Source organism: Pleurodeles waltl, chromosome 9 (assembly GCF_031143425.1).
Source record: "Pleurodeles waltl isolate 20211129_DDA chromosome 9, aPleWal1.hap1.20221129, whole genome shotgun sequence".
NCBI classification, from domain to species: Eukaryota; Metazoa; Chordata; class Amphibia; order Caudata; family Salamandridae; genus Pleurodeles; species Pleurodeles waltl.
Window position 1 is genome coordinate 11,988,896 of NC_090448.1, and position 12,681 is coordinate 12,001,576.

General features: G+C 46.3%; 1 protein-coding gene across 4 annotated transcripts in view; it reads right to left on the reverse strand.

The window, feature by feature from the left end:
* The window catches only part of SHQ1 (SHQ1, H/ACA ribonucleoprotein assembly factor), a 166,511-nt gene that overhangs the window by 143,897 nt on the left and 9,933 nt on the right, over positions 1-12,681 (reverse strand). For all 4 annotated transcript variants that reach the window (XM_069206108.1, XM_069206107.1, XM_069206105.1 and 1 more), the window contains 2 exons: positions 11,589-11,770; positions 2,173-2,237 (listed from right to left, as the gene is read on the reverse strand). In XM_069206108.1, coding sequence (XP_069062209.1) covers positions 2,173-2,237; positions 11,589-11,731 — 208 coding nt within the window. In that variant the 5' untranslated portion in view covers positions 11,732-11,770. The remainder of the gene's footprint in view (positions 1-2,172; positions 2,238-11,588; positions 11,771-12,681) is intronic.

The following is a 12,681-nucleotide window of genomic DNA, read 5'->3' on the forward strand; positions in this document are numbered from 1 at the left end:
CAGTATCTTTTTGGGTAACACTTTGGATAAAAAAATCATGAAACCTCCAGAACAGCCAGCATTACTCATACTGTTTTTTTATTTATTTTTTTAATTTATAACAGACTTCATATTACTCCCTCCATGTCTGCTAAATTATCCTAAACATCCCCAAATAATTGTTGGTGATGTACTCAGCCAAACACTCAATCATTAAATGGTATTTTGGTGCTCAAATACCTTAGCCTTTTGGAATAAAGTGTGGGATCAAATCAGATTGGATTTTCATACTTCTAGCCCTTTCAGTAATCACTAACTTATTTCTCGGAAGTCTCGATACCCTCAACGATTCGTCCTTATTCCACAATAAGAGTTTTGATCTTTTATTGGCTATTCCTTTTCATCAAATAGCCATCCATTGGAAGTGTTCTTCAAATACAGCCTTGCAGGCCTGGGGTACACAGTCTGCTATCACCATAGACTGGAGAGAGCATTTGTGAGTTCCTCAAATGCTGCATTAAATAGATACGCATTTTAATTCCCGGTACAGTTTATTTAAACACCGCAGGTGAAAAGTTCTTACATGTTTCTTGTGTTGCATCGGAAACATGTAAACCGCCTTTTAACACAGGACGTCCCTTTACTCCTGCACTAGTTGCTTTGCCATCCACTTATCTAACTTGTTTCTTACTCCTGGTATCATCTACCACCAGTCCTTTGCTAATGCTGTTCCTACATGCTTTTTCTCTGTTCTGATCCTTTCTCCTTCAGTTTCCTTTCTTTTTATTCTTCTATTTTTCATGTTACACATTTATCCCTATAAAAGTACAATAAGCTTTAATATGAAATATTTGTAATATAGCTTTACCTATATTGTATTTCTCTGCACCCCAACTGTGTATTTCTCTTGCATGCTGTTATAAGATTTACTATATTTCTTGTAATTCTCCGATTGTGTTTCATTGGTCAAATAAAGTATTTAATGAAAAGAAAAGAGAAAAAAAAAAAAAAAAAACACACACACAACACCCCCCCCACCCCCCCCCCCCCAAACACCAAAGCTACCACTAGGTTCAGGTTCAAGGTGACCTGGGATGATCTATGGATAGCAGCCACCATTAGATTGGGGTTCCGGGATTAGAGTTAGGTTAGTTTTAGGGTCAGCACAAAGGGACACAGGTGGTTTTACATTGAGGATTATGTGTAGGGAGGAGAGGACTGGGACTTGGCAAAAGGTCAGCGTTAGACTTAACCCCAGCAAAAGGCTTAGATGCAATAACTGGGCTTGGATTTATTAAATTCTGCTACTTGGCGCTATAGGAGCAGGCAGTCTATCCAACCGTCCTGTGGTTCTAAGAAGCAGCATCTCTTTCCACATGCCAGCGACAGCACTTAGGTCAGCCAGGCCACCATTTTGTGGAGGCGCACCACTAGGGCATGTACGGGTGGGCCTTATTTTCCAGCCACCCACTGGAATGTAATTCCCCTTGACGTGCGCCTCACTTCTAATATTACATTTCAAAAACTTGGCTGTTTCACCTCTTGAGGTAATTCTGTTGGTGCATTGCCTTCTTTTATGTGTTCTTATTTGGTCGGTGCTGTTGTCTAGCGCCTGAATATCCCTTGATGATTGTGCACCCTAAAATGCTGGCAATAAGTAATAAATTAATTTAAAAAAATTTTTTTATATTGTATTCATTTCTGAATAATATTTTTGTGATTTTTAGCAATAACCAGTATAATCATATTTTTATGCGTTTGAAATATTGTATTTTCTGTTCACCACAATTCGGTTATGATGAACTAGAACTGCACCAGCAACATGGTCCTCCAACCTTTGGGTAAAGGTAACGCTTGATTAGTTTCAAAGAGCCCTTTATTCTCAAGCTTGTAGAACAGTGATTCTCAACCTGTGGTCCGGGGGACACCTGGGGGTATGCGAATCCTCCTCAGGGGGGGTCCGTGACTGCTTAGAAAATTTAATATTAACAGATTAGGTCCCCAGCTTTCAATAATGACTCGGTGGGGGGGGGGGGGGTCCGCTGATTCCAATAATGTTTCAGTCGGGGGTCCCCGGGTTCCAGTATGATAAAGTGGGGGTCCACAGAAGTCAAAAGGTTGGGAACCACTGTTGTAGTACACAAGAAAATCAACAAGTGCTACTGATTTCCATCGAATGAAACTGAATGATACCTTCATCAACATTGTAGGAGGCTTTTTCTCTTCCATCTTCAACAATCCTTCCAGGAAGATTAAGTCTGTAAAGAAAAGACAGAGGATTTGCGATACACAGGCAGATGCATAGATATTAAAGACAAACAAGGCCTACTTCGTCTACCCGTTCCCTTGACTCTGGAGAATTACTCCTGTGTCCACCCACTCCTTTAGAGGCGTTTTACTAATATTCCTAGAGGAAGAGGCTTTCACTTACTGTGCATTCTGTGAGGAAGAACTTACCCGTTTTTCTCCTAAGCCTCCCGATACAGGACCTACCTCTGACTGGGGTTTTGCTCTGGTCCCACATAAACCTGCAGTTCTTTAAGCACCAGCCCTGGTGTATGTGGTGGACCCCGAACTTGGAATGGGACTGTACGTTCCCTCAGCTTGGAACCCGGGGGTGTTGGGCGTGTCTGTGTGGGTATTAATGTGCAGCTGTACCCCAAAAACCATCCTTCCGGTTTCGCACTTCTGGAAACGTTATTGCATTGCACTTTAATAGGGAGGCTGCATTATGCTGGGGCTCTGTCTTGTAAGGGACTCCCTGCATGACAATCTTCAAAGAAAAACAGCCAGGAGTCCCCTGGGGAGTCACCAGCCAACAGCAAGCTGGATGAATGAGCATAAGGCATGGGGAGCCCAACAAGAGGGCTCAGTGTGGCCACCACTGACATCTGCTATGACCTGCAGGTCCCACGTTAGAATAACAGCAAGTCACACTCATCCTTCCTGAAAACTGAGTAACATTAGGTGGTTATTAGTAACAGTTTATTTGTAGTGCCAAGAAACATCAAAACGGTTATGGGGGACTATATAAAAGACAGCTTGTAATAATCTATGTCAGTGGCTCTCCAAAAAGATGTGCATCTCATCTTCTGCATCCACAAACTGAAATATAGTTCTTTATGGCTGAGATTTTCTTCGCCTCACTACCCCGCCAATGGAAGCAACAGTAAAAAAAAAAAACATTTTTTTAAAAAAACCTCACAAATGTCTAGCAGCACACAACTTCTGGAGATGTTTTAGTTTCGAGAAGTCGGTGCTGGACTTCTCCTGTATGTGCATAGACGTCTCACAACAAGCACTGGCAAAGCCAAAAGGCCTCGTCTATGCAAGAGCTACTGGCTTTGCCAATGTGTTTTAGCCATGTTGTTCACCAGCGCAGCGGAGAGTGGCATGGAGTGGCGGAGAGTGGAAAGGCGAAGCCTGGAATGTAGAATGCATGAGCTGTGGCACTGAGTACAGCGGTGTACAATGAAGTGGCGCAGACCGGAGTCGCGTGTCAGAGTGCAGTGCTGTAGAGCAGTGCAGGGTAGAGTACCACAGGCTGGTGCAGAGTATAGTGGCAGAGAGTGCAGTGATGTAGAGTGCAGTGCTGTAAAGCGGTGCAGGGTAGAGTACCACAGGCTGGTGCAGAGTATAGTGGCAGAGAGTGCAGTGATGCAGAGTAGAGTGCAGTGCTGTAGAGCAGTGCAGGGTAGAGTACCACAGGCTGGTGCAGAGTATAGAGGCAGAGAGTGCAGTGATGCAGAGTAGAGTGGCATAGAGTGCAGTGGCGTAGAGTAGAGTGCAGTGATGCAGAGTAGAGTGCAGTGCTGTAGAGCGGTGCAGGGTAGAGTACCACAGGCTGGTGCAGAGTAGAGTGGCAGAGAGTGCAGTGGCGTAGAGTAGAGTGCAGTGCTGTAGAGCAGTGCAGGGTAGAGTACCACAGGCTGGTGCAGAGTAGAGTGGCAGAGAGTGCAGTGGCGTAGAGTAGAGTGCAGTGATGCAGAGTAGAGTGCAGTGCTGTAGAGCGGTGCAGGGTAGAGTACCACAGGCTGGTGCAGAGTATAGTGGCAGAGAGTGCTGTGCAATAGAGTGGAACAGTGCAGAGTAGAATGGTGTAGAGTTCAGTGGCAGAGAGTGCAGTGATGCAGAGTGCCGTGTTTAAGAGTAGAGTGGCATAGAGTGCAGTGGCGTAGACTAGATAGTTTCAGAATCGAGGTAAGCGGCGTAGACTGGAGTGCTGCAGGAGTAGAGCAGTTGCTTACAGCAGTACAGAGTGCACTGGCAGAGTAAAGATGTGAAGAATGCAGTGGTACAGAGTAGGTTAGAGTGGCATACAGTGGTTTGACGTAGAGTGCAGGTGGAGGAGTGTTACAGAGTATGGTGTGCTGGCATTACGTGAAGTGGCTCAGAGTGCAGTGCTGAAGAGGGCAGTACAGTGGCACAGAGTGGAGCTGTGCAGAGTAGACTGGTGTGGCCTACACAGGAGTGGCACAGAGGTGAAGAGTGGAGTGGCAAAGAGTGCACTGGCACATGCAAGAGTGGTACATGGTAGACTAGAGAGGCGTAGCGTGCAGTGGTTAATTGAAACTACAAAGGCTAGAAACGAAGACTTGGAAAAGAACTCATTGTGCAATAATATCCAAATTAAAGGAATTCCAGAATAAACCAACACTGGCAACATGGAGACATTCACAGAAACACTGTGTGTAGACTTTTGGCAAATCTAGTGCATGTGGGGGAGAGGGATCATTGTTCACTGGCCCTAGACCGTGTCTGGCCTTGCTCCTTCTTAGGCTCTGATAATAGGGCATCTCTTAAATTATATAAATAGAGCTGAAGCTCTAAAACTTGCATGTGAAAAGAAAGACTTCAACTATGCGGACTCAAATAAATCAATATTCCCAGACACAGAATCAATCCAAGAGGCAGGCAAGGTATTCAAGAAAATCAGATTATGAAGAAAATTCCCACCACAATGCTCTACTCAGCATGACTGACACACGTTTGACAGAACATATATACAGCACAGACCGAGTCATATCAGCTTTGGTCCAGATCATTGGTCAATTAAAAATGTATGTCAGGCAAATTGTAACTTTTGTGCCCTTTGTGAAATCCACATTAAACATTGGGGCTGGCCAAGTATGCATCATTATGCCAAGTTTAGTGAAAACTGGTCAAAGTGCCAGATATTATTTGGGGGAGGCAGAAGAGTTGTGAATAAATATTTTAAATTGAATTTCCCCACCCTGAATTTAATCACCAATAAAACAAATAACATGCACTTTTAAGGACCACAAATTAGCATGCATCCAGACATTTCTTCCTAATGCAAACCAGTTCGAATAGCGTGAATCTATTCTGTAATTTTTTTTTTTTAGAAATCCTTATAAACACAGGATTTGGCAAACCAATAGGTTTTGCCTCTGTAATGACAGATCTAGGCTATTGGCTTTGGCAAAGCTCGTTTATAAGGCGTGGTTTAAAGAAGTAAAAGAAAAAAAAAAGACTAAAGGAAAAGTAATGTGTCTTAATGCATCCCGAAAATGAAAGGTAAATTGTTGGAAATGGCCCTTTTTGCAGGGTTATCCCCAAATGTTTTGCCTTCTTCCTCCTATTTTTCAGGTCTTTTTTTGCTGGTTTGTTGTCTCTGTGCACTTTATCACTGCTAATCAGTGCTAAAGTGCAAGTGCTCCCTATAGAAATTGTACTGTTGATTGGTTAATCCATGATTGGCATATTTGATTTACTAGCGAAGTGCACTAGAGGTGCCCAGGGCCTGTAAAACACATGCTACTAATGGGCCTGCAGCACTGGTTGTGCCACCCACATTAGTAGCCCTGTAAACATGACTCAGACCTGCCATTGCAGTGTCTGTGTGTGCAGTTTTAAACTGCCACTTCGACTTGGCAACTGTACCCACTTGCCAGGCCTCAACCTTACCTTTTTATACATGTAAGGCACCCCTTATTTAGGCCCTAGGTAGCCCCATGGGCCGGATGCAGTTGGTGTTTAAGGTGGGACATATAAAACACACTAGTATATGTCCTAACAGTGAAATACTGCCAAATTCGGTTTTCACTGTGCAAGGCCTATCTCTCTCATAGGTTAACATGGGGGCTGTCTTTAATTATCCTTAAAGCGCAGATTCTCTGAGAGCTCACAATTTAAAAATACATCTTTTAGTAAAGTTGTTTTTTTAGAAAGTAGGCATTTTCTTGCTTAATCCATTCTGTGACTCTGCCTGTTTGTGGATTCCCTGTCTGGGCCAGTTTGACAGTTGGGCTGTTCACACCTCTCCTCTAGACAGTGACACAAAGGGGGCTGCCTATCTTGATTAGCCATCTGTGCTGGAGGAGAGGGGAAGAGTGGTCACTCACACCTGAAAGGACTGTGCCTGCCCTCCCCGACCCCCTGGTGAGTGTTGGGGGCTGACCTGGCCAAGGAAGGATCTTGCAAACACTTGTGACTTTGCTTTGAAGTTTGCCAACTTCAAAGGCAGAACTGGGTATAAGAAGAACACCCAAAACCCCAGACTTTTAGAATCTTTCTGGAATCAAGAGGAACCTCTGCCTAGGAGAAGAGGTGAAGGAGGAGTACTGTCCTTTTTCTGCTTTGCTTTACTGGACTGGCCTGCAGTTGCTGCTTCTGCCTGAAAAGAGTGCAAAGGGTGAATTTTGCTGTGTGTCCTGCTTGAGAAAATCCTCCAAGGGCTTGGAGTAGAGCTTGCCTCCTGTTGGAAGTCTCAAGGACACCAAAGACTTCAGTTTCCTCGACCTGCAGCACTGGGAACTGTGTGTTTTGTGCTGCTCAAGAGGAGAAACCAATGCAACACCACCAACGATGCCGCTGGCCTGCACCGTGACCTACCGACACCACACTGAGTCGCACTGCCTTGCTTCGCACTGCGACACTGGTCTCCCCAACGCCGTCATTGGACGACTTCACCGAGCCGCTGCTCGCACCGCGACCTGTGGGCTCCACACTCCGGCATCATCTGCTCACACCGCAGCCTGGGCATCCCCGACGACGCCGCTCCTGCCGACACTGGCACCGATGCCTGCACCGTGGCCTGTGGACACCGCTCGTGAGGTACACGAAGCACCGTTCCATCTCGCACCGCAGCCCCGGTCCACCGACGCCAGCACCATCGACTCATGTGTCGTCACCAGGCACCCTGTCTGCACAGTGGCCTGTGGACCCGGCTTGTGGGGGTCACGAAGCACCGTCCAGTCCTGCACTGCTGGCTTAGGCCTACCGATGACAGCGCTTTAGCAACGACAACGCTGCTGCCTGCACCGTGACCTGTGGACACCGCACGTCGCACCGTTCCGCTTCACACCGCAGCCCTGGTCTCACCGACGCCTGCACTGTGACCTGTGGACACCGCACGTCGCATCGTCCCGCTTCACACCGCAGCCCCGACGCCATCCACGCCGGCGCACCTGACTTCACCAGCCTGGAGTTCGATCAGCAACGCGTGTGACCTCAAGGGCCCCAACGACTCCTGCACGGACTCCGGAACCGACACCACAATGTCAGTGATGCTGCTCTCCGGAGCTCACTGCGAGGATCACGATGCCATGCAAATCCAAGGTACTGTTTGCGGGTCTTCCCAACACTGTAGCTGGCCTGCAACGCCGCAGCCGGCCTGAACTGTTGGTTTTGTTGATTACGACACTATGATAGCTCCACCTGGGGCTATCGACTTCAAGGAACTGCATTTTTGAGTAAATCTTGCAGAATTCATGTTTTTATTACTGTCTGTTGGATTTTTATCATATTGGGTCTTGTTTTATATAAATAAATATTGGCTTTTTTTCTAAAACTGGTGTGGTGTCCTTTTGTAGTGCTTTCACTTCCATATCAATTCCTCCTTATGCTGATCTTTGTAAGCCCCTAGCTCTATATTGTGATAAGATGCTCAACATAAACCAGACGTTTAACTTTAGAATTGCAACACTCGATGAGGTTACACAATTAATCAATCAATGAATCAATCAGTATTTGTAAAGCACACTACTCACCTGTGAGTGTCTCAAGGCATTGAGGATGAAGGTGGGCTCCTACTGCTCGAACAGCCAAGTCTTGAGGTGTCTCCTGAAGGTAAGTAGGTCCTGTGTCTGACGCAGGTGGGTGTGAAGAGTGTTCCACGTCTTGGCGGCGAGGTGGGAGAACAATCTGCCACCGGCAGTCGTTCTGTGGATGCGTGGGACGGTGGTGAGGGAAAGATCCGCGGAGCAAAGCTGTCGAGTCAGGGTGTAGAAGGAGAGCCACCTGTAGTCCCCACACACTCTCAAAGTTGTGCTCTCAGAGTTGGCTCCTCCAGAGCTTGAAGCTATTAGCAGACATGTTTCCAATATTAAACTCCCCCAGTGATCCCTGCAATCACCCAGTATTTGGCCCTGTGATGGAGGTCTTTCCTTCTGTGGTTCAATCCCTATGCAATGTCCACTTGGCTCAAGCCTCAGTAGGGAGTCTTTGAAAGGATGTCACAGCAGTCCGCCTCTTGAAGACTCTCCTGCCGATTCTAAGGTCTTCGCCAACTTTCGGCCCAGGTTTAACTTTCCCCTTTCTATAAGATCCTAAAAAGGAGGTTGACAGCCAGCTCTTCACTGTTATAGACATGAACCACGTAGCGGACCAGACCTAGGTAGACTCCTACGCTGTCCGTGGCACCGAGATCGCCCTTCCGGCTGTTAAATATGTGCTGCTGGGTAAGGGAAGCGGTGCAGCTTAGGGATGCTAGACTTCAGCGCTGCCTTTAGCACGGCGCCATATTCCATACTTCAACACTGACTGCACCTGGCAGGCAACGGAGAGTCACTGCATACATTGGTCTCATCCTTGTTGGAATATCAAACTCAGTCTGTTTTTAATTCAATCAAAGACCCTGGTGTGATGCGATCCTCGGCAGTCTTCCCTGAGCCCCACACTCTTCAATACATCTTAGCACCTAGCTGATCTCATCCATTCCTCTGGCTCGGTTGTGTCAGACGTGGACGACACACAGATTGCGCCATCAATCACCCCTCAGTCCTCCACCACAGCTAATAATGTCCATGCTGGACTTCTGGCCACGGCTAGCTGGAAGAAAAGCAACTCTCGCCAGTTAAACGAAGTCAAAGCTGCTTCATAAGGCTCACAAAGCAGGGCATGGCACACCTCTCTGCCATTTCTTGCTGCCTTTGGGGAGGCAAATTAAAACACTTGCACCCCAATACTTGTGAAGCTAATTAAAGCACTCATATCCGAATGCTTCTGTTATTTGCACATGTGACATAATACCATTGCATAGGATTCAAATTATTATCTTATCATAGATCAGCTACTGTAATTCCACCTAGGTCTGACTACATTTTTCATAGATTGAATAAAGCTTATTCAGTATTTTATAGTGTGTCTTCTTTTTAAGCCTTATTCTATTCCCAATTCAGAGCGCTCTACTGGTTTACAGTGGAACATTTTTTGATCTTTTAAGGCTCTCTGTATCTGCCTCAGAGTCCCGAAGGAGTCTTTTTAATAAACTAATTGCTGAGATTAAAAAAAAAAAAAAAAAAAAAAAAAATAATAATAATTATAAAATGCGTTCAGAACTAATTGTGTAGAGCTCCTGGATCTTGGCAACATCAAACATGGACCGGTTCTGCGTGGCACCAACGTAATACCCACGCGCGCTCAGGAATTATGGCAGAATAACTGGTTAGGGAACACTTTTGTCTTATGACAGATATAATTTTCAGGACCTTGAGAAAATATTTTTTTTAAACTGTGTTTCTAATTCTGCACACCCAAATCTGTTTTTGGGGAGTGGCGGGCCTCCCTCACCCCAGATGCCCAGCCAAGAAAGCCCCCAAAAAAACAAAAAACAAAAAGAAGAAGAAGATCATTTCACCCTCACAGAGGAACATTACATGAGGAAACATGGTCTTGTTTGTTAATTGCATGGGGTCGCCTAAATGTGATGTCAGACACGAACATGTTGACAGTCCGTTTGCGCTACCCGTGAGCGATAAGCCAGATGATGTAAGAAGGGAGCTTCCCGAACCGCTGGTTTGCGAGTCCTCCCATTTAGGATCTGAGGTCAACCTACTGACTTACGAAGGAACAGAACAAAATCATATTCTCTGCTGCCACAGTTAATGAGGAGCGCAAACCCTCAGGTCACAGGATGCCATGCAGTCGACTCACCAGTGGTTAATGCAACCAACCATGAGCTATGAAGAGGTGAAAGAGAAGACGAACAGCATAACAGTCACAGGAGGGGCTGGATAAATTGCAGAGAAGGTGCCCATAACCATCTGAAAACTTTATAAAAACTCATCACCTAAGCCAACAGTCAAGACGGGCATTCGCCTGCAGCGAGAGCAGAATAAAACCTGCCCATGTCACAGACGACGAGGTAGCACGTCCCGCAGGTGTCAACTGGCAGTTCTGCTATGATCCCCTCGCTCCATCGCTTCTTCTACAGCCAACAGATGGGGCTTAACGAAAGAAAGGTCCTCTGTATTTCGGTGTTCAGAGCGTGGGTGCTTTAACTATAGAGAGTGCGTGACTCTTCCTTTAGCAGTTTGTAACCACCATGTCGCATTACCGCAGGTGGACGACCCAAAAGTAGACAGCCGTGATAAAAACAGGCAAACATCTTCCAATAATACCTGTCACCTGTCCCAGCTCAGGTAAAAACAGTGTCCAGCATTTCTCAGGGGTTTGTGTAAGACCCAACTCTCAATAAACCCAGTCCGTGTGTTGGGATGTTGTGCCTAACGAGCCACGTCAATGCAGCTGTAAAGTAAGCCGGACAGTCTGTGTTCTATCCATCAAGAAGGAGCAGATTCAGCAGGACAGAGCGAGTCCGGCAGCACAGAGCGAGTCCGGCAGCACAGAGCGGGTCCGGCAGCACAGAGCGGGTCCGGCAGCACAGAGCGGGTCCTTGGAAGCCAATGCAGTGTAGGTTCCTGCACAGGAGTGAGACCGGGTCAAACGCTGCAGACAGGTCCAGGAGAATGAGGGGTGCTGTGTCTTCTCTGTCAATCAATCCACCAATCAATCAAGAAATTTGTAAAGCGCACTATTCATCCTTGAGGGTCTCAAGGTGCTGAGGTGGGGGGAGGGAGTGGGTGGTGCTACTGCTGCTCGAACAGCCAGGTCTTAAGAAGTCCACGTGGATGTCATCTCTGGCGATGATGAGTGACGTTTCTGTACTGTGGATTAACCATGTATAAAACACTACTGTGAAATCTGAACGAGTTTAGAAATGTATTCAAATGCAGTAAAACTAAATTAATTTGTTTATTTATTTATTGGGAAATATATATTTGAAATGTATGCGGCGCGTCTCCACCTGTTACCCACATTTTTGATGTGGGGGAAGAGTGTGGCTTCTACACAAGTACGGAGTATTCTGTTGAACGTATAACCTCCAGGTTTACGAAACGCTCCTTCCAGGCTACTCCGTGTCCAGGTTTGGGTACATTTTAGGGTCACTTCGTAGACGGGGTGGTGTGTTCTGTCTGCCCTTAGGGCAGGTGTACAAAGAGCATGAGAGCTGCCTTACAGGACGGCGGATAGCCTTGTGCATCATCCAAAGATCACAAGTAACCCCTCACTCACACAACACTCACCTCAGAAAGTAGGGCTTGGCGTAAAACTTGAACTCGTCCCCTTCAAAGTACAGGTCCAACTCTGACACTCTGGCGTACGGGACTTTAATGATGATGGTCAGGAACTCTGGGTCTTGGCTCAGGTCAAAGGCTGGAGTGATCATGGCGACTGGACGAGGGGGGTGCAGTCCACATGCAGAGCGCTGAAAAGCAAACATTGCATTTTAGGTCTGGCTGGAAGGAGTCTTAGCTCATAGCACAACATTACTGTAAGAAAGAAGATGGAAAGTTCTGGAAGTTAAGATTTCACATCACAGATGGACCACAGGCCTAGCACCGCCTGCTCCCACAAAAAACAAGATACACGGGACAGCTGCGGATACAAACTAAAGAGGATACAAGCTACCACAGCACAGTCCCACTGAACAGTTTATTTATAATGTTTAGACACGAAGAGGGTAAGGGCGCTGCCGAGAAGAGTCGAGAGAAGAGGAGGGGGGATCCTGAACGGAGAAAATAGGGAGAAGAAAAAAAAAAAAAAAAAAACTCACTCTCTCTCTCCGTGGTGCACATAAGCGGTGTTATGCATGTGACATACTCTGCTATATTTTCAGGAAATCCATTACGTAAATTAGTTCCATATAAATATTGGATGTTTACATCCTGAAGACCTGGAATTGACCTGGCCCTCTTGCACCCTTTGTTAGATACTCCGGCCCGAAGATATTATTTAGCTTTTCCAGATGGTTCCATATCAACAGAATATACTGGGCCAGATTTACACAGAAAAACCATAAAGGGACAGGCAGAGATTTACATCCCAGCCTGGGCGTGCTTCAATAGCTACTGTACATTTACACATCATGAATACCAGGTGCGATAGTCTCCTTGGCTCTCGAAGCAAAGACTGCAAGTCCCAGAAAGCACTGGTTTCTTGAATTAAAAACCCCGAGCACGTTAACCTCCGGACCTGCAGGGTGTGGCAGCCCTGGCAGGGATGGTGCAGTGGCCGTTTCCTCACAAGTAAAGCATGAATGGTGTGTAATGCTGCAGACCTTCTTGTGTCAGAGGACACTTAAGGTGTTGTGTATCACCACTGTAGCTGTACACTCTC